The following is a 22582-nucleotide window of genomic DNA, read 5'->3' as shown; positions in this document are numbered from 1 at the left end:
CAATAAAACGCAGTCGACGAGCTCTTTGCAATATCCGCTAACTATAAACTGTCCCGCGGCACTGGCTGTGATTACTGCACCAATCAGCGTTGCTATGCTATGCTGTGCTATGCTTTATCGCTGCTCTGCTTACATTAGACAAACAGACAAACTCTGCTGCGCTACGCTTTTTAAGGTTCTGCTGCTTTTTTCTGGTGGAAGGCTTCGACCGTGGTTAGTTACCAGGATGGCAAAGCCGTGCCGCCAAGCGATTTAGCGCTCCGGTAGAATAATGCTGTGTAGAAACCAAACGAGTTATGGGTTTCATGAAAACTGCCAATCCCTTTCAAGTTATCCCGCTTCCATCTTAGACTGCATCATCACTTGCCACCAGATGAGATTGCAGTCAAGGGCTAACTTGTATAGAATAAAATTATTTGAAAAAAATATAATAGCAACGCATTGCATAGCATAGCATCGCATTGCCCAACTCGCTCAGTCTTCCGTTTGTCTCACTTGCACTTGTGCGTATGCATGTCGCGCTGTCGCAGTCCCACACCACAGACCACTTCCCTAACACACGAACAAAACATAGCACTAGAAAGTTAGCTCAGCTGAACGCAGTACAGCGCAGCATAGCTTAATGTAGGTTGGTCACCTTGTAACGTGTGGTATTTAGTGTATATAAATATTAAAAGAAAACATATAACTTTAAATCACTGATCTCCTTACGACTAGCGACACCTGTGCGGGGCGGGTGGAACTAGTTCGGCATCTTGGTGTGATGCTTGTAACAGACATCATAAAAGAATTTATTTATTATTACTAATTATTAATTTACGTTTGTTTAAATATTTTCCTTATAAAAGGATCTATAAAATACATTTGTAAAAATTTCACATGAGTTAGGGAGTTATTTTTAAAACTGACAGGTGGTCAGGAATCTGGGGCCAGAAAAAAAAAAGAAAAAGAAAAAGAATTTGGTGTGACAGCTTGTCTTTCTCTTTTCGATTCGCCTTGCAGGAAGATGTCGTAGTTACAAATTTTAAAAAGGATAACGATAGTTTAGGCTGGGAGTTTTGCTAAAAATGGTATGTGTGAGTTTATTCGTGCGAGATCAATTCGTCCACTTTTCGATGGTGTTGTGAATTTATGATTCCTTGTTACAGTTTTAGGATAAAGTTCTACCACGCGGCGGGTGGGTGTCGGCCATCACGATTTGGTAAGTGAATCATTTCTCTCAAAAATTTATTAGAAAGATGTAAGGCTCCCCTACCCGAAATAAGCGTGTCGCCAATTTGCAATTTCATTTTTCTTTTTAGGTGGCGACATGGGTGAAACGTGCGTGTTGTTATGTTGTTGTGATTAAGAATTTTTTTGGAATTTAATTGAAATTTAAACAATTTGATAAGAAAATCATCATCATGGTCCCCTAACCACCTTATAATTTTAAAAACCATGATTGGGTTATAAAATAACGCTGAAATTTGAGAGTTAACACGCGTTTTGCTCGCTTCACGTTTGGATTGAGGAAGCGTGGACCGCCAGTAATCCATAGGAATCTCTTGCATCCTTTACCCTGCTCGTCCGTATGACACACGGCCACAGTCTGCATGAGCCGCGCGTCCGGAGCGAAGGTTGATTTTTCGGAACAGGTGTTTTCCTAAGTCTTCAGGATATTAAGGTGGATTCTCTCCAACATATTAATTTTTTTTGTGAAGCTAATTCAACTACTTTAGTATTTTTGTTTACATTTATATTAATTGATGGTTTACCCTAGATTGTGACTTATCCGTTCATAAAATTGTAACTTAGCATATTGTCGAGTAACCTAAGATCATAATTAAGGTGCGTTGAATGCGGACAGCACCTTGAGATTGTATAATACCTCTCTCATGTCTCAGTAACTAGTCGAGTAAACTATAAATTGTAAAGCTATAACCAACAACAGAAGAATTAAATAACTATTTCTAAGGTACTCGAGGTTTCAATTTAATAATTATCTTTTTCCACATAAATCCCTGGCTGTACAGAGCTGATTCTGTTAGCGTGTCTAGGTCCTAGCAACGCACCTAGAGTTCCTGAAAGACCTAGGACCTGGATATGTTACAGTGGCGCTCCAACGGGTATTAACTATATTTTGTTTTCCCCTGAGTGTTACAGTGGCACTCAACAACTTCAAAAATTTTCATATTTAAATTATACACTATATTTTTTCTCCCGAGTGCTACAGTGGCGCTTTTTGGGTTTTAAAACTTTTGTTTCACACAGGCTACAGTGTTCGTCCTGTAATTTAATTTAAATACTATTATTTGTTTATATTTGTTCAAAAATTAACTTAGTTTTTATGAAATCAGTTCAATACACCCAGGGTTGTCATATGACACATAGTAGTTTGAAAATATTGTAGGTAAACCATCAATTTAAGTGAAATTTAAGGATAATATTTTAATTAATGCTTTCTTTTCAGTGTTACAAATATTTCTTATCAGTTTAAATTAATAACTGTTTGACTAATTGTTAACTTAATTGTTATATAATTAACTTAAGTTTTATATTGTAATTGTGTATACCATCAATTACTTAACATGGAAAAGTCCAGAGCTATACAATTTCACTCCCTTAGAAAGGATGAATTAGTCTATGAAGTGTCCATACGTGCGGATACTCCTGGAAATACTGTCGATGCCCTCAGAAGACAGATGCGCAAGCTTATTTTAGAATGTCCTTCTGAGGCCATAATAGAAACACCTTTTAAAGCGGATTCTGAATTTCAAATTATAGGTGAAAAATTAGATGAACTAGTAGCTTTGTTAGATAAATGGGATGTGTATAAAGAGAAGGTATCGCTAGCTAGAGCAGAAGCCCTAGCCTACCACCTTTACCATCGATTGAATAGGATTTCAACTGAGGAATCAGCGGTGTTAACAAAAAAGATAGAACTTAAAAGTAGGCTTGATTCATTACTTGAAAAAATTGAAACTCCAACCATTAACGTTTCAGAAACTCCTGCTTCAACTTCATCTTCTGCAGCAATAGTTCATGAATCTTCGCTCTTCGAGTGTTCCAGTGACAAGAATGTAGCCAAATGGAACGTTAAGTTCAACGGCACCACGGATCCTCGCTCATTCATTGAACGGATAGAAGAGTTACAGGGTTGCTACGGGGTTTCGGATGCCAAACTGTTCAGGTCTGCAGCACAGTTATTTAGTGATCAAGCTCTCATTTGGTTCCGAGGATTAAAACATCAGGTATGTACGTGGTCTGATCTTAAAAATCTAATATTGGAGGAATTTGATCCGGTCGATTATGACTATCGTCTACTGGGTGAAATTCGTGCCAGAACACAGGGGGTAGAAGAGCCTACTCATATTTATTTCTCTGTTATGGCTTGTCTGTTTGCTCGCTTAAGGACACAACTGTCAGAAGCAGCTAAACTAGAGATTTTATTACATAACATACGCCCAAATTTCTCTCAACAGTTAGCACTAGTTCAAATTGATTCAATTTCACAGTTAAAAGAGAGTTGCAAAAAGATAGAAGCTGCTAGCCAGCGTGCTACATTATTCTCAGAGCCTGGAAAACCAACAAATATTATAACTCCTGAGTTTTCTTATAAGCCCAAGAATAAAACAGTGGCTTTTGTGGATAGTAGGGGCAAAAAGCCTAGTATATCAGAACCAAAAATTCAACAAAATAAGGTTCATGATCAGCAACCTCCAAATAAACAATATTTATGTAGGGAAAATGGTAATAAGAACAATAACCATAAAAATCCAAATCCATCGAATAACTGTTGTCATTGTCCATCAAACAATGTTTCTAAACAGTTTGTTAAACGGAAGGTTCATTGCTTTACTTGTAAAACTCCAGGTTTTACAAAGTTAACTTGCCCAAATTGTAATAAAAATAAGAAAACTGATCCAAAAAACTAAATAACTCGAACTGTAACACTTTAAGTAAAAAAATGTCAAAATTCAAAAATTATGATTCGATTTTTACAGTTCGATTTTCCCCACAAAAAGATGATATTAGGCCATATTTGGGATGTAATATAGGAGATATAAAAGTTTATGGTTTGCTAGATTCTGGCGCATGTATATCTATTCTTGGTAACAACTCTCATACATATTTTATCAAATTGGGTTATAACTTTAACAATTTTATTGATAATTCTTGCACTGTTGCAAATGGAATCCAGTTAGAGTCATTAGGACATATGTATATACCTGTGACTTTCAATAGTAAAACTTGTGCTATTAAATTTTATGTTGTGCCTGCAGTAACTTCAGATTTAATACTAGGATGCGATTTCTGGAAGGCGTTTAATGTAGCCCCAGAAATATTTGAAAATATAGACTATATACGTTCACCTGAAAGCTTTTGCAACACAATAACGAAGAAAAATGTACATTCCATTCAACCATTCAATAACTTGAACTTTGATCAAAAAGAAATAGCCAAAGCCATAATAGATAAATACAATGATATTTCATTTGACAAGAAGGGTCTAGGAAGGACATCGTTGATAGAGCATGTAATTGACACAGGCAATTCTGCGCCGGTTCGGGTGAAACAATATCCTATGTCCCCGGACAAAAAGTCAGCTTTACAAGCTGAATTAGACAGAATGCTTGCGCTAGATGTCGTCACTACCAGTGAAAGTCCATGGAATAATCCAGCTATTTTGGTCAAGAAAGCAAATGGTGACTGGAGGTTTTGTCTAGATTGCAGGAAGCTAAATGCTATTACTAAGGGTGACTCTTATGCAATTCCTTACATCCCTCAGATCTTGGACAGCTTGAAAGAAGCAAAGTTCTTATCAACCATAGATTTATCCTCTTCGTTTTGGCAGATCCCTCTGTCAAATAGCTCTCAGGAAAAAACTAGCTTCACCGTCCCAGGTCGCGGGTTATTCAAGTTCAAGGTTATGCCTTTTGGTTTATGCAACGCCCCTGCTCGTCAACAACGACTTATGGACATGTTAATTAACCAAAATTTTTGCAGTGACATTGAAAATGGTTATGTATTTTGTTATATCGACGATATAGTTATTTGCTCGTCGGATTTTTCAACTCACTTGCTATTACTGAACCGAGTTTTGGACAAATTGAAATCGGCTAATTTAACAGTGTCTTTTGACAAATGTAAATTCTTCAGAGAGTCGATCAAATACTTAGGATATGTCGTTGACGAATACGGTTTACGGACAGACCCAGAGAAAATAGCAGCAATTTTAAACTTCCCTACTCCGACAAATGCTCGTGATGTAAAGGTATTTTTAGGTACTTGCTCTTGGTACAGGAGATTTATTCGTAACTTTTCAACTATTGCAGCTCCGCTGAACAAGCTTACCAGCAAAGGAAAAAACGCGCCGAAGTTCCAGTGGACCGACGACGCAGAGGAAGCCTTCACGGTGCTGAAAAATGCGTTAGTCTCTGCTCCTGTCCTAGCCGTTCCAGACTTTGAAAAGCCTTTCATCGTGCATTGCGACGCATCGTCGTACGGTTTAGGAGGTATGCTGTCTCAGAATATCGATGGTCATGAACATCCGATTGCATACGTAAGTAGGTCCTTGAATAAAAGTGAAAGGAATTATAGCGCTACTGAGCGTGAGGCGTTAGCCGTAATATTCTCAGTAGAAAAATTTCAAGCATATCTAGGTTCTCGAACATTCAAAATCGTAACAGATCATTCATCACTGAAGTGGTTCTTGAATTTAGAAAACCCTTCAGGTAGGTTAGCTCGGTGGGGTTGTCGCCTGTCTCAGTTCAATTTTGAAATCGAACATCGAAAAGGCACCGATAATGTGGTCCCTGATGCCTTATCACGTCTTATGAAGGTAGAGACCATCCATACGGCTCCATCCACGCCTACAATGAGTATGAGAGATGAATGGTACGATAGAATTTTAAATGGTTGTAGATCTCATCCGACAAACTTTCCAAATTTCATGATTAAAGATAATACTCTTTATCGATTTAGTAAAAGTAAATATAATCTCACTAGTGAATTTGATTGGAAAGAGGTAGTTCCTAAGGGAATGAGATCTAAAATCATTCGAGAAAATCATAGCGAGGCTACAGCAGGTCATTTAGGTATTTTCAAAACACATAGACGTTTATGTCTTAGGTATTTTTGGCCAGGAATGTATAAAGATGTGTTAGAATTTGTGAATGCATGTGATGTATGTAAAGCGTATAAACACTCTACACAGGCAACGCCCGGTTTAATGGGTAAACCGAAGGTTTGTTCGCGACCGTTTCAGGTAGTGTCAGTGGATTTGGTTGGTCCGTTGCCACGATCCCGATCCGGTTACACCTTCCTTTTGGTAATTACGTGTTGCTTTTCGAAATATACACTTCTTTTTCCCTTACGTCGTGCAACTTCAGCCTTGGTGGCTAAACATTTCGAAAATGATGTCGTTTTGGTACATGGGACGCCAGAAACCATAATCCTTGACAATGGCAGCCAAATGACAGGTTCAGAATTCAAAAATGTCATTGCGCGCTACAATATACCAAAACTTCATTATACTCCGAAATACACCCCCCAGGTAAATTTGGTAGAACGTTATAATAAAACCATTATGACGGCTGTCGCGTCTTATGTGGAGGACAACCATCGTTCATGGGATCAAAACCTGAATAAGATTCAATTCGCTATAAATAGTGCAATAAACGAATCCACAGGGTTTTCACCATTTTTCTTGGTTCACGGTCGCGAACCTGTCATAAATGGAAACTTCTATCGGGATACAGATAAAGAATATAGAGTGGGTATGCCACGCGAGGAGTATGCAGGGGAATTTAAAAGTTTGGAAGAGATTTTTGATAAGGTACGTGAAAAATTACATCAAGCACATGCTAAAAATGCATCTCATTATAACCTTAGGCGAAGGAACGCCAAGTTTTCAGTTGGAGATCTTGTATGGAAGTCTACTTATACTCAGAGTGACGCTGGAAAATTCAAAATGTCAAAATTAGCTCCGAAGTATGAGAAATGTAGGGTTACAAGAGTTTTATCTCCACTGGTGTATGAATTAGAAAGACTAGATGGTACAAAAATAGGTTCCTGGCATATAAAGGATTTAAAGGTATAAATTGTAACTCAGACATGTTCAATCCCAACCCGTGTGTGAACATTATAAGTGCTCACATACTAAAGTGTAAGGAAGTGGTAAACTTAATTTGGAATAAGTTACTACCAAGTATAAATGCGTGATGAATGAAGTAGCATAATGCAAGGAAAGAGTGAGAGTGATAAATAGAATGCGTGATGTATGTTATAGTATAATGCAAGAGTGATAGGGGTGAGATGGAGGCGGATCGATGACTCATGATTGATCTGAGACAATCAACAAACCTTTCAACCATGGTGTATATATTTCTTCTGAAATACGAATCATATACTCGAAGGTTAGGGATTTTCGTATTTCTCTTTTGCTGTGCATTTTGTTGCACAGAGATTATAGTATTCCTATGTCTTGTTAGCTCATATTGACGCTAGGACCTTGTTCCAGACAATTAGGAAATCAATTTGTCCTTTGCTGTGCTTTGCACAGAGACTATTTTATCCCAGTGTTTTGTTTAGGTCGTATTGATGCTAAGAAGGTATCCACACACTGAGGATAGTCGGTTCTTGTATATACCGAAAAAGTATCCGGAGACTCTGTCTCCTGTATCATAACAGTTATACTGTTTTAGTATATTGTAAGATCAAGCTGCAAAGACCGTAGGCCTAGATGCATTGCTGTATTATTACGTACGCCGTTTACAGTGAATGATGCCAAGGTCCAAGCAACTTCTGGTCGTCCTATAAATAGCAGAATTTGTAGTTGTATAGTTAAATTCCATAGTTATAAAACTAGTATAGTAACATTAGCCTAAAACATTTCAAAACTCCCAGAAATAGAATAGGTAAGATAAATAGAAATAGTTATTGTAGTCTTCTGTTTGTTTAGGAATCAGTGGTTATATATTTTGTTTTTTTTGAATTTCTTTTAATTTCAGTGCTTCATCGTGATCGCTGAGGGCAGCGAGCGGTTCCCCTTCGTTGAACCTTTTTCCGGGGGAGGGGGTATTGTAACGTGTGGTATTTAGTGTATATAAATATTAAAAGAAAACATATAACTTTAAATCACTGATCTCCTTACGACTAGCGACACCTGTGCGGGGCGGGTGGAACTAGTTCGGCATCTTGGTGTGATGCTTGTAACAGACATCATAAAAGAATTTATTTATTATTACTAATTATTAATTTACGTTTGTTTAAATATTTTCCTTATAAAAGGATCTATAAAATACATTTGTAAAAATTTCACATGAGTTAGGGAGTTATTTTTAAAACTGACAGGTGGTCAGGAATCTGGGGCCAGAAAAAAAAAAGAAAAAGAAAAAGAATTTGGTGTGACAGCTTGTCTTTCTCTTTTCGATTCGCCTTGCAGGAAGATGTCGTAGTTACAAATTTTAAAAAGGATAACGATAGTTTAGGCTGGGAGTTTTGCTAAAAATGGTATGTGTGAGTTTATTCGTGCGAGATCAATTCGTCCACTTTTCGATGGTGTTGTGAATTTATGATTCCTTGTTACAGTTTTAGGATAAAGTTCTACCACGCGGCGGGTGGGTGTCGGCCATCACGATTTGGTAAGTGAATCATTTCTCTCAAAAATTTATTAGAAAGATGTAAGGCTCCCCTACCCGAAATAAGCGTGTCGCCAATTTGCAATTTCATTTTTCTTTTTAGGTGGCGACATGGGTGAAACGTGCGTGTTGTTATGTTGTTGTGATTAAGAATTTTTTTGGAATTTAATTGAAATTTAAACAATTTGATAAGAAAATCATCATCATGGTCCCCTAACAACCTTATAATTTTAAAAACCATGATTGGGTTATAAAATAACGCTGAAATTTGAGAGTTAACACGCGTTTTGCTCGCTTCACGTTTGGATTGAGGAAGCGTGGACCGCCAGTAATCCATAGGAATCTCTTGCATCCTTTACCCTGCTCGTCCGTATGACACACGGCCACAGTCTGCATGAGCCGCGCGTCCGGAGCGAAGGTTGATTTTTCGGAACAGGTGTTTTCCTAAGTCTTCAGGATATTAAGGTGGATTCTCTCCAACATATTAATTTTTTTTGTGAAGCTAATTCAACTACTTTAGTATTTTTGTTTACATTTATATTAATTGATGGTTTACCCTAGATTGTGACTTATCCGTTCATAAAATTGTAACTTAGCATATTGTCGAGTAACCTAAGATCATAATTAAGGTGCGTTGAATGCGGACAGCACCTTGAGATTGTATAATACCTCTCTCATGTCTCAGTAACTAGTCGAGTAAACTATAAATTGTAAAGCTATAACCAACAACAGAAGAATTAAATAACTATTTCTAAGGTACTCGAGGTTTCAATTTAATAATTATCTTTTTCCACATAAATCCCTGGCTGTACAGAGCTGATTCTGTTAGCGTGTCTAGGTCCTAGCAACGCACCTAGAGTTCCTGAAAGACCTAGGACCTGGATATGTTACAGTATTGTAACGTGTGGTATTTAGTGTATATAAATATTAAAAGAAAACATATAACTTTAAATCACTGATCTCCTTACGACTAGCGACACCTGTGCGGGGCGGGTGGAACTAGTTCGGCATCTTGGTGTGATGCTTGTAACAGACATCATAAAAGAATTTATTTATTATTACTAATTATTAATTTACGTTTGTTTAAATATTTTCCTTATAAAAGGATCTATAAAATACATTTGTAAAAATTTCACATGAGTTAGGGAGTTATTTTTAAAACTGACAGGTGGTCAGGAATCTGGGGCCAGAAAAAAAAAAGAAAAAGAAAAAGAATTTGGTGTGACAGCTTGTCTTTCTCTTTTCGATTCGCCTTGCAGGAAGATGTCGTAGTTACAAATTTTAAAAAGGATAACGATAGTTTAGGCTGGGAGTTTTGCTAAAAATGGTATGTGTGAGTTTATTCGTGCGAGATCAATTCGTCCACTTTTCGATGGTGTTGTGAATTTATGATTCCTTGTTACAGTTTTAGGATAAAGTTCTACCACGCGGCGGGTGGGTGTCGGCCATCACGATTTGGTAAGTGAATCATTTCTCTCAAAAATTTATTAGAAAGATGTAAGGCTCCCCTACCCGAAATAAGCGTGTCGCCAATTTGCAATTTCATTTTTCTTTTTAGGTGGCGACATGGGTGAAACGTGCGTGTTGTTATGTTGTTGTGATTAAGAATTTTTTTGGAATTTAATTGAAATTTAAACAATTTGATAAGAAAATCATCATCATGGTCCCCTAACCACCTTATAATTTTAAAAACCATGATTGGGTTATAAAATAACGCTGAAATTTGAGAGTTAACACGCGTTTTGCTCGCTTCACGTTTGGATTGAGGAAGCGTGGACCGCCAGTAATCCATAGGAATCTCTTGCATCCTTTACCCTGCTCGTCCGTATGACACACGGCCACAGTCTGCATGAGCCGCGCGTCCGGAGCGAAGGTTGATTTTTCGGAACAGGTGTTTTCCTAAGTCTTCAGGATATTAAGGTGGATTCTCTCCAACATATTAATTTTTTTTGTGAAGCTAATTCAACTACTTTAGTATTTTTGTTTACATTTATATTAATTGATGGTTTACCCTAGATTGTGACTTATCCGTTCATAAAATTGTAACTTAGCATATTGTCGAGTAACCTAAGATCATAATTAAGGTGCGTTGAATGCGGACAGCACCTTGAGATTGTATAATACCTCTCTCATGTCTCAGTAACTAGTCGAGTAAACTATAAATTGTAAAGCTATAACCAACAACAGAAGAATTAAATAACTATTTCTAAGGTACTCGAGGTTTCAATTTAATAATTATCTTTTTCCACATAAATCCCTGGCTGTACAGAGCTGATTCTGTTAGCGTGTCTAGGTCCTAGCAACGCACCTAGAGTTCCTGAAAGACCTAGGACCTGGATATGTTACAGTGGCGCTCCAACGGGTATTAACTATATTTTGTTTTCCCCTGAGTGTTACAGTGGCACTCAACAACTTCAAAAATTTTCATATTTAAATTATACACTATATTTTTTCTCCCGAGTGCTACAGTGGCGCTTTTTGGGTTTTAAAACTTTTGTTTCACACAGGCTACAGTGTTCGTCCTGTAATTTAATTTAAATACTATTATTTGTTTATATTTGTTCAAAAATTAACTTAGTTTTTATGAAATCAGTTCAATACACCCAGGGTTGTCATATGACACATAGTAGTTTGAAAATATTGTAGGTAAACCATCAATTTAAGTGAAATTTAAGGATAATATTTTAATTAATGCTTTCTTTTCAGTGTTACAAATATTTCTTATCAGTTTAAATTAATAACTGTTTGACTAATTGTTAACTTAATTGTTATATAATTAACTTAAGTTTTATATTGTAATTGTGTATACCATCAATTACTTAACATGGAAAAGTCCAGAGCTATACAATTTCACTCCCTTAGAAAGGATGAATTAGTCTATGAAGTGTCCATACGTGCGGATACTCCTGGAAATACTGTCGATGCCCTCAGAAGACAGATGCGCAAGCTTATTTTAGAATGTCCTTCTGAGGCCATAATAGAAACACCTTTTAAAGCGGATTCTGAATTTCAAATTATAGGTGAAAAATTAGATGAACTAGTAGCTTTGTTAGATAAATGGGATGTGTATAAAGAGAAGGTATCGCTAGCTAGAGCAGAAGCCCTAGCCTACCACCTTTACCATCGATTGAATAGGATTTCAACTGAGGAATCAGCGGTGTTAACAAAAAAGATAGAACTTAAAAGTAGGCTTGATTCATTACTTGAAAAAATTGAAACTCCAACCATTAACGTTTCAGAAACTCCTGCTTCAACTTCATCTTCTGCAGCAATAGTTCATGAATCTTCGCTCTTCGAGTGTTCCAGTGACAAGAATGTAGCCAAATGGAACGTTAAGTTCAACGGCACCACGGATCCTCGCTCATTCATTGAACGGATAGAAGAGTTACAGGGTTGCTACGGGGTTTCGGATGCCAAACTGTTCAGGTCTGCAGCACAGTTATTTAGTGATCAAGCTCTCATTTGGTTCCGAGGATTAAAACATCAGGTATGTACGTGGTCTGATCTTAAAAATCTAATATTGGAGGAATTTGATCCGGTCGATTATGACTATCGTCTACTGGGTGAAATTCGTGCCAGAACACAGGGGGTAGAAGAGCCTACTCATATTTATTTCTCTGTTATGGCTTGTCTGTTTGCTCGCTTAAGGACACAACTGTCAGAAGCAGCTAAACTAGAGATTTTATTACATAACATACGCCCAAATTTCTCTCAACAGTTAGCACTAGTTCAAATTGATTCAATTTCACAGTTAAAAGAGAGTTGCAAAAAGATAGAAGCTGCTAGCCAGCGTGCTACATTATTCTCAGAGCCTGGAAAACCAACAAATATTATAACTCCTGAGTTTTCTTATAAGCCCAAGAATAAAACAGTGGCTTTTGTGGATAGTAGGGGCAAAAAGCCTAGTATATCAGAACCAAAAATTCAACAAAATAAGGTTCATGATCAGCAACCTCCAAATAAACAATATTTATGTAGGGAAAATGGTAATAAGAACAATAACCATAAAAATCCAAATCCATCGAATAACTGTTGTCATTGTCCATCAAACAATGTTTCTAAACAGTTTGTTAAACGGAAGGTTCATTGCTTTACTTGTAAAACTCCAGGTTTTACAAAGTTAACTTGCCCAAATTGTAATAAAAATAAGAAAACTGATCCAAAAAACTAAATAACTCGAACTGTAACACTTTAAGTAAAAAAATGTCAAAATTCAAAAATTATGATTCGATTTTTACAGTTCGATTTTCCCCACAAAAAGATGATATTAGGCCATATTTGGGATGTAATATAGGAGATATAAAAGTTTATGGTTTGCTAGATTCTGGCGCATGTATATCTATTCTTGGTAACAACTCTCATACATATTTTATCAAATTGGGTTATAACTTTAACAATTTTATTGATAATTCTTGCACTGTTGCAAATGGAATCCAGTTAGAGTCATTAGGACATATGTATATACCTGTGACTTTCAATAGTAAAACTTGTGCTATTAAATTTTATGTTGTGCCTGCAGTAACTTCAGATTTAATACTAGGATGCGATTTCTGGAAGGCGTTTAATGTAGCCCCAGAAATATTTGAAAATATAGACTATATACGTTCACCTGAAAGCTTTTGCAACACAATAACGAAGAAAAATGTACATTCCATTCAACCATTCAATAACTTGAACTTTGATCAAAAAGAAATAGCCAAAGCCATAATAGATAAATACAATGATATTTCATTTGACAAGAAGGGTCTAGGAAGGACATCGTTGATAGAGCATGTAATTGACACAGGCAATTCTGCGCCGGTTCGGGTGAAACAATATCCTATGTCCCCGGACAAAAAGTCAGCTTTACAAGCTGAATTAGACAGAATGCTTGCGCTAGATGTCGTCACTACCAGTGAAAGTCCATGGAATAATCCAGCTATTTTGGTCAAGAAAGCAAATGGTGACTGGAGGTTTTGTCTAGATTGCAGGAAGCTAAATGCTATTACTAAGGGTGACTCTTATGCAATTCCTTACATCCCTCAGATCTTGGACAGCTTGAAAGAAGCAAAGTTCTTATCAACCATAGATTTATCCTCTTCGTTTTGGCAGATCCCTCTGTCAAATAGCTCTCAGGAAAAAACTAGCTTCACCGTCCCAGGTCGCGGGTTATTCAAGTTCAAGGTTATGCCTTTTGGTTTATGCAACGCCCCTGCTCGTCAACAACGACTTATGGACATGTTAATTAACCAAAATTTTTGCAGTGACATTGAAAATGGTTATGTATTTTGTTATATCGACGATATAGTTATTTGCTCGTCGGATTTTTCAACTCACTTGCTATTACTGAACCGAGTTTTGGACAAATTGAAATCGGCTAATTTAACAGTGTCTTTTGACAAATGTAAATTCTTCAGAGAGTCGATCAAATACTTAGGATATGTCGTTGACGAATACGGTTTACGGACAGACCCAGAGAAAATAGCAGCAATTTTAAACTTCCCTACTCCGACAAATGCTCGTGATGTAAAGGTATTTTTAGGTACTTGCTCTTGGTACAGGAGATTTATTCGTAACTTTTCAACTATTGCAGCTCCGCTGAACAAGCTTACCAGCAAAGGAAAAAACGCGCCGAAGTTCCAGTGGACCGACGACGCAGAGGAAGCCTTCACGGTGCTGAAAAATGCGTTAGTCTCTGCTCCTGTCCTAGCCGTTCCAGACTTTGAAAAGCCTTTCATCGTGCATTGCGACGCATCGTCGTACGGTTTAGGAGGTATGCTGTCTCAGAATATCGATGGTCATGAACATCCGATTGCATACGTAAGTAGGTCCTTGAATAAAAGTGAAAGGAATTATAGCGCTACTGAGCGTGAGGCGTTAGCCGTAATATTCTCAGTAGAAAAATTTCAAGCATATCTAGGTTCTCGAACATTCAAAATCGTAACAGATCATTCATCACTGAAGTGGTTCTTGAATTTAGAAAACCCTTCAGGTAGGTTAGCTCGGTGGGGTTGTCGCCTGTCTCAGTTCAATTTTGAAATCGAACATCGAAAAGGCACCGATAATGTGGTCCCTGATGCCTTATCACGTCTTATGAAGGTAGAGACCATCCATACGGCTCCATCCACGCCTACAATGAGTATGAGAGATGAATGGTACGATAGAATTTTAAATGGTTGTAGATCTCATCCGACAAACTTTCCAAATTTCATGATTAAAGATAATACTCTTTATCGATTTAGTAAAAGTAAATATAATCTCACTAGTGAATTTGATTGGAAAGAGGTAGTTCCTAAGGGAATGAGATCTAAAATCATTCGAGAAAATCATAGCGAGGCTACAGCAGGTCATTTAGGTATTTTCAAAACACATAGACGTTTATGTCTTAGGTATTTTTGGCCAGGAATGTATAAAGATGTGTTAGAATTTGTGAATGCATGTGATGTATGTAAAGCGTATAAACACTCTACACAGGCAACGCCCGGTTTAATGGGTAAACCGAAGGTTTGTTCGCGACCGTTTCAGGTAGTGTCAGTGGATTTGGTTGGTCCGTTGCCACGATCCCGATCCGGTTACACCTTCCTTTTGGTAATTACGTGTTGCTTTTCGAAATATACACTTCTTTTTCCCTTACGTCGTGCAACTTCAGCCTTGGTGGCTAAACATTTCGAAAATGATGTCGTTTTGGTACATGGGACGCCAGAAACCATAATCCTTGACAATGGCAGCCAAATGACAGGTTCAGAATTCAAAAATGTCATTGCGCGCTACAATATACCAAAACTTCATTATACTCCGAAATACACCCCCCAGGTAAATTTGGTAGAACGTTATAATAAAACCATTATGACGGCTGTCGCGTCTTATGTGGAGGACAACCATCGTTCATGGGATCAAAACCTGAATAAGATTCAATTCGCTATAAATAGTGCAATAAACGAATCCACAGGGTTTTCACCATTTTTCTTGGTTCACGGTCGCGAACCTGTCATAAATGGAAACTTCTATCGGGATACAGATAAAGAATATAGAGTGGGTATGCCACGCGAGGAGTATGCAGGGGAATTTAAAAGTTTGGAAGAGATTTTTGATAAGGTACGTGAAAAATTACATCAAGCACATGCTAAAAATGCATCTCATTATAACCTTAGGCGAAGGAACGCCAAGTTTTCAGTTGGAGATCTTGTATGGAAGTCTACTTATACTCAGAGTGACGCTGGAAAATTCAAAATGTCAAAATTAGCTCCGAAGTATGAGAAATGTAGGGTTACAAGAGTTTTATCTCCACTGGTGTATGAATTAGAAAGACTAGATGGTACAAAAATAGGTTCCTGGCATATAAAGGATTTAAAGGTATAAATTGTAACTCAGACATGTTCAATCCCAACCCGTGTGTGAACATTATAAGTGCTCACATACTAAAGTGTAAGGAAGTGGTAAACTTAATTTGGAATAAGTTACTACCAAGTATAAATGCGTGATGAATGAAGTAGCATAATGCAAGGAAAGAGTGAGAGTGATAAATAGAATGCGTGATGTATGTTATAGTATAATGCAAGAGTGATAGGGGTGAGATGGAGGCGGATCGATGACTCATGATTGATCTGAGACAATCAACAAACCTTTCAACCATGGTGTATATATTTCTTCTGAAATACGAATCATATACTCGAAGGTTAGGGATTTTCGTATTTCTCTTTTGCTGTGCATTTTGTTGCACAGAGATTATAGTATTCCTATGTCTTGTTAGCTCATATTGACGCTAGGACCTTGTTCCAGACAATTAGGAAATCAATTTGTCCTTTGCTGTGCTTTGCACAGAGACTATTTTATCCCAGTGTTTTGTTTAGGTCGTATTGATGCTAAGAAGGTATCCACACACTGAGGATAGTCGGTTCTTGTATATACCGAAAAAGTATCCGGAGACTCTGTCTCCTGTATCATAACAGTTATACTGTTTTAGTATATTGTAAGATCAAGCTGCAAAGACCGTAGGCCTAGATGCATTGCTGTATTATTACGTACGCCGTTTACAGTGAATGATGCCAAGGTCCAAGCAACTTCTGGTCGTCCTATAAATAGCAGAATTTGTAGTTGTATAGTTAAATTCCATAGTTATAAAACTAGTATAGTAACATTAGCCTAAAACATTTCAAAACTCCCAGAAATAGAATAGGTAAGATAAATAGAAATAGTTATTGTAGTCTTCTGTTTGTTTAGGAATCAGTGGTTATATATTTTGTTTTTTTTGAATTTCTTTTAATTTCAGTGCTTCATCGTGATCGCTGAGGGCAGCGAGCGGTTCCCCTTCGTTGAACCTTTTTCCGGGGGAGGGGGTATTGTAACGTGTGGTATTTAGTGTATATAAATATTAAAAGAAAACATATAACTTTAAATCACTGATCTCCTTACGACTAGCGACACCTGTGCGGGGCGGGTGGAACTAGTTCGGCATCTTGGTGTGATGCTTGTAACAGACATCATAAAAGAATTTATTTATTATTACTAATTATTAATTTACGTTTGTTTAAATATTTTCCTTATAAAAGGATCTATAAAATACATTTGTAAAAATTTCACATGAGTTAGGGAGTTATTTTTAAAACTGACAGGTGGTCAGGAATCTGGGGCCAGAAAAAAAAAAGAAAAAGAAAAAGAATTTGGTGTGACAGCTTGTCTTTCTCTTTTCGATTCGCCTTGCAGGAAGATGTCGTAGTTACAAATTTTAAAAAGGATAACGATAGTTTAGGCTGGGAGTTTTGCTAAAAATGGTATGTGTGAGTTTATTCGTGCGAGATCAATTCGTCCACTTTTCGATGGTGTTGTGAATTTATGATTCCTTGTTACAGTTTTAGGATAAAGTTCTACCACGCGGCGGGTGGGTGTCGGCCATCACGATTTGGTAAGTGAATCATTTCTCTCAAAAATTTATTAGAAAGATGTAAGGCTCCCCTACCCGAAATAAGCGTGTCGCCAATTTGCAATTTCATTTTTCTTTTTAGGTGGCGACATGGGTGAAACGTGCGTGTTGTTATGTTGTTGTGATTAAGAATTTTTTTGGAATTTAATTGAAATTTAAACAATTTGATAAGAAAATCATCATCATGGTCCCCTAACAACCTTATAATTTTAAAAACCATGATTGGGTTATAAAATAACGCTGAAATTTGAGAGTTAACACGCGTTTTGCTCGCTTCACGTTTGGATTGAGGAAGCGTGGACCGCCAGTAATCCATAGGAATCTCTTGCATCCTTTACCCTGCTCGTCCGTATGACACACGGCCACAGTCTGCATGAGCCGCGCGTCCGGAGCGAAGGTTGATTTTTCGGAACAGGTGTTTTCCTAAGTCTTCAGGATATTAAGGTGGATTCTCTCCAACATATTAATTTTTTTTGTGAAGCTAATTCAACTACTTTAGTATTTTTGTTTACATTTATATTAATTGATGGTTTACCCTAGATTGTGACTTATCCGTTCATAAAATTGTAACTTAGCATATTGTCGAGTAACCTAAGATCATAATTAAGGTGCGTTGAATGCGGACAGCACCTTGAGATTGTATAATACCTCTCTCATGTCTCAGTAACTAGTCGAGTAAACTATAAATTGTAAAGCTATAACCAACAACAGAAGAATTAAATAACTATTTCTAAGGTACTCGAGGTTTCAATTTAATAATTATCTTTTTCCACATAAATCCCTGGCTGTACAGAGCTGATTCTGTTAGCGTGTCTAGGTCCTAGCAACGCACCTAGAGTTCCTGAAAGACCTAGGACCTGGATATGTTACAACCTTTCTGGCCACTACTCTGGCCACTGGCTGTCGGTCGGACGGCGTCCGTTGCGTTGATTTGTTGCGAGATTTGTCAGCTCGCTGCGATTTCGTTGCTGAAATATATGAGCAGGAATGTTTACGTTTTCAATGTTATTTATTAGCAGGGTTTTGGATAAATGAAAGGGTACGTATGGGTACGGGCCATAGTCGGGTAGTCAACTGCTCTTCATCGATCGCTGTCATCGACCGGTGGCGGAGGAAGCTCCTCCTCGTCAGCGGCGGCTTGCCCGTGGTCGTGCTGGTACTGCCTGCGGGAGTTCGGCAGGCGCAGGTCGGGGAAGGGAGCTTTGTGGAGGCTCACGATGGCCACCCCTTCTTCGCCTTCTTCTTGAATGTATTGGTTCTGTCCGCTGCGACGGAACTGGTGTCTAACCTGCGAAGTTTGTTATTTCACTAGGTATATTTCATGTATGAGGAACTCGCGGCCTAGTGACTGTATACCTTCATATCAATCGATTTTAACTGGATGAGTGACCGGCTTTGGCTTTTTGTTTTTTATGAGCCTCGGAGAGCACGGTAAATCCGTGAGGTTTAATAAAACCTAACAGTCAAAATCTTGTTTTCTCGCGGCCTGGTAATGTCTATGAAACTAGACAGTGTTACTGAGGTATAAGATTTTTTTTTTTAAAGGACTTTAGAAGCGGAGGATAATTTAATTAAAATCATAGAACCCATAATTACCTTTAAAGTTTTATATTTCCTATCGTCTGATTTCTTGCTAATTAATTTTTCATCATCCACGTAATAAAAAAGATCTCTTTCCGATACCGGATGTTCCGGTTTCGTTTTATTTCCGGTTTCCTCCATAACATCCTCAATATCACTATTTTCATGATTGTTGTTTCTCTGGCGGGTTGGTTTCGTGAGATAGTAATTATTATTAATACTAATGTTATCGTGTGGTTTATCTAACTGCACGTCGGCGTCGGCTCGTCTATGGGGTTCAGTGGTTGGAGGTGTTTCATGCGAATAGTCGTAGTTGTGACGCATTAACTGCCGGCGCAGGTTCTCGATGATGTCTTTTGACCTGTTCTCTGATTCCTTTGTTTCTGGAACAAATAAATTAAATCTATAACTTGTTTTTGAACTCGGTTGAACAAAGTTTTCATCGACGTTTCATCATCATTTCAGCTGATAGATGACCACTGCTGAAAATAGATATTGAAGTATTACTTACCGAGCAGTTCCCAATTACCCGCCGTTCTTAATTACCCCACTCTCTCCTATTGTCGTTCCATCTCGCTAGAGATCGTTCCCAAAGTTTCGTCGTTGGCTAAAGTTATTTGTTTCTAAGTAATCTTAAAAACACATTATCATCTTCGCGCCGGCCCACTAACTATTCTACTACAGGTCTTCACCGCGTTGGCCAAATTCGGATTGGCAGACTTCACACACCTCTGAGAATATTAGGTATGGAGAACTCTCAGGCATACAGGTTTCCTCACGATATTTTCCTTCAGGAAGTGATGTTAGCTGCGAAAAGTTACAGGCTCGGGATTGAACCCCTCGACAAGGAGATCGAAGTCTAAAACCACTAGGCTATCGCCGCTGCAGGCATTGCTCTATTAAGGTGTATGAATACAACGAGCGAACCTTCGGAGCGATCAGACGCACGTGCCGTCACTGCGACCGCCAGCAGCGCCGCCGCGCCCACCAGCAGCATTCTGTTACTCGCTGCATTGTACTGAATACCTACCGATATAATAATATTGTAGGAAATACATTCCGTTTGTATATTAAAACGGTGGGACAAAAAAAGCAGTTTCAAAGACATCTATTTCAATTATCTATTCTGATTCCTGGCTCTATAATAGGTATGTCTAACATATCGCTATCAAATTCCGTTGTATAATCGATTGCACCGAAACAGTTGTTGTACCTATCCCTTGAAAACGTCACTTTCAAGGCCTCTAGGTACAGTTCAACCAGGCATGCCTACTTTGAACTTTAGCATTCATAATATAATACGTATTAAAATGAATTGAATTATCAAGTGAGTACATAAAATGCTAACGTTTTTTGTTCTAAACTGCCGTAATTTTTTACCATCCATAGGGGCCTCCTGACCCACATACAACGGCAGCTCCTCTGATAGCGGAGTCCGACCGCGCGGTGAGGCGGGGGCGGGTGCTATCGGCCTTACATCTGCCTCACATGATATACTATACTAATTGTGTAAACAGTAGCGATGCTCATGACTGCTACTATAAAGGTGAAATTATTATTTTCCTTAGGTGACTTTTCACGGAAATTAAATTTAAATGATTGTAAAGCAGAAATTCGCTTTTTGTAAAACTTAGGAGAAGATTGCTTGCTACATTAATACTAAACTAAATTCCTAGATGTTTCTTGCTGTCTAACAGCAGCGATGCGACTGCTCTCGCTCGCGCTCTCTTTAGCTCGGTTTGATGACCATGTGCGCGCGAAGTTTAAACAAATAAAGTGGGATTAATTAATGTAATAATTTTCAAGACTTTGCTTGGTGATTTTTCACTTTAAGTAGCAGGTAGCACAATATGACTACACGTGATCACATCATCATGCTCAACTCACCGCCGCCCGCCCGCTCACCACCCAGAATGAGAAGGGTTTAGGTCATAGTCTGCCACGCTGGCCGCACTGGCATATTCATACACCTTTGAAATATTATCGGAGAACTCTCAAGCATGCAGGTTTCCTCACGATGTTTTCTTGTGAAAAAAGTGATCATTAATTGCTCAGAACGCACATAACTCCAAAAAGTTAGAAGTGCGAACCCGGCTCGAACCCAAGCGCTGCGGAATAGCTTTTCAGTGTGCTAGCTGTGAAGTGGTCCACCTCTAGTGAACGGCATCTGTTTATTTGTGTGTGGTCGGGCGCAGTCGCGCGGAAACCAAACAAAGCCGCCCAGATTGCGTTTAATGCGGAACAATAAACCGCCGATAAGCCGCCATGTTTTATATTTCCACTCGATGCGTGTTGCCGACTCTGTGGGATACCTACTGCTCGGTTGTCGGCCTCAGAATAATTCGAGTATAGTGCGTTTCATCGGATAGTACCTATGGCGTTATGTTGGCTCCCCTGTCTGTTGGGTGGTCATTGGCACCATATATTGGCATGAGAAGACGCAGATTTTGTTTATTTTCATTTGATTTTCATTTCATTCATTCAGGAAAATCAAATGAAAATAAACAAAATCTGCGTCTTTTTATGCAAATATGGTGCCAATGACTTGGACAGACAGGGAAGCCAACATAACGCCATAGGTACTATTCGATGAAACGCACTATAACAACGAAACTATTGCATCAAAAATTGTCGCACTTATAACCTTTTTCTATAAACACGCCACACACATCTAACGCATAATAATATGTGCATAACCGTGCCACGCGAATATGATCATTAAGGTGCTACACAACTTACGGCCGTTGACTGTACATACTCCAAATATGCCAAGTCCTTTTCACATTGTCGTAAGTTTGAATCTTGTTCTCTGAGTGTCGTTGTTATCAACCGACGTGTGCCGCTGGACCATGGAGCTATACATGCTCGCTGGACACGGATCTCCTGTAGAGACTTTCACATGCGACGCTCTTGCTGCTGGAGCGTTTCCTTGCTCGTTTGATGTCATCTGTCCACCTAGTGAAGGTCTCAGCAGCTTTGGACTCCAACACGTATCGTTCGTCGAGCTGTGCGCTCTGCTCCCGCCTCAGCTTCTCAATCCGTTAACTCGGGCTGCTATACTGAAATGAATTTAAATTCAATTTTATTTCAGTTTCTTAACAAAAAGCACAGTAACTATTTGGTTCGACTCATGATCTGCAGCCGAATAAGCTACTAACTACATGAGTGAAATAGTTAAGAGGGTACTATTTGTAATGCGCTCCACACAACCTCAGTTTGGTTCTCATTTGAAAAAAAACCAATCGAACTCAATGAAATTTTGTAGACACGTTCCAGAACCTAGTCTGTGCTTGTAGTTTGTCAGTGTAAAAATGTGTCGCTTCAACATTACACTGGCGTAAGATTTTACACAATGTTACGCATCTATGTAGATACAAATCCTTGAATGTGTGTATCTATCTTACAAATACACATTTTTACGGAAATCTAAAAAAATCTGAGAAACAGTTAATATAGTTTCTAAAACGTGTTTATTGAGTTC

General features: G+C 38.2%; 1 protein-coding gene and 2 long non-coding RNA genes across 5 annotated transcripts; 2 read left to right on the top strand and 1 right to left on the bottom strand.

The window, feature by feature from the left end:
- Positions 1 to 8336: 8336 nt before the first annotated feature.
- On the top strand, positions 8337 to 8775 carry LOC123878192. Of its 2 annotated transcripts, XR_006798780.1 has the most exons (3): positions 8337 to 8493; positions 8572 to 8624; positions 8725 to 8775. It is a non-coding gene; the product is annotated as an uncharacterized LOC123878192 (long non-coding RNA). The 2 variants fall into 2 exon arrangements; XR_006798781.1 differs by having other exon boundaries at positions 8337 to 8624.
- Positions 8776 to 17214: 8439 nt separating this feature from the next.
- On the top strand, positions 17215 to 17653 carry LOC123878191. Of its 2 annotated transcripts, XR_006798778.1 has the most exons (3): positions 17215 to 17371; positions 17450 to 17502; positions 17603 to 17653. It is a non-coding gene; the product is annotated as an uncharacterized LOC123878191 (long non-coding RNA). The 2 variants fall into 2 exon arrangements; XR_006798779.1 differs by having other exon boundaries at positions 17215 to 17502.
- Positions 17654 to 18601: 948 nt separating this feature from the next.
- LOC123877942 lies at positions 18602 to 21891 on the bottom strand. Its single transcript, XM_045924878.1, has 4 exons — positions 21841 to 21891; positions 20029 to 20127; positions 19117 to 19484; positions 18602 to 18808 (listed from the first exon to the last, which is right to left on the bottom strand). The coding sequence occupies exons 2-4, from the start codon at positions 20096 to 20098 to the stop codon at positions 18602 to 18604; spliced, it is 645 nt and encodes a 214-aa protein (XP_045780834.1). The 5' UTR covers positions 20099 to 20127; positions 21841 to 21891.
- Positions 21892 to 22582: the final 691 nt, after the last annotated feature.

The sequence above is a fragment of the Maniola jurtina genome, chromosome 25, assembly GCF_905333055.1.
Source record: "Maniola jurtina chromosome 25, ilManJurt1.1, whole genome shotgun sequence".
Lineage (NCBI taxonomy): Eukaryota > Metazoa > Arthropoda > Insecta > Lepidoptera > Nymphalidae > Maniola > Maniola jurtina.
The sequence above is the reverse complement of the archived record's forward strand: the minus strand, read 5'-3'. Positions and strand labels throughout refer to the sequence as shown.

What these genes read in the sequence shown, in the direction of transcription:
- LOC123877942 (XM_045924878.1), bottom strand. Translation starts at nt 20,098, where the DNA reads ATGCTGCTGGTGGGCGCGGCGGCGCTGCTGGCGGTCGCAGTGACGGCA. An exon ending in TGCGTCTGATCGCTCCGAAG is followed by an intron (nt 19,485 to 20,028) that starts GTTCGCTCGTTG and finishes TATTTGTTCCAG; the next exon opens with AAACAAAGGAATCAGAGAAC. An exon ending in GGAAATATAAAACTTTAAAG is followed by an intron (nt 18,809 to 19,116) that starts GTAATTATGGGT and finishes CAAACTTCGCAG; the next exon opens with GTTAGACACCAGTTCCGTCG.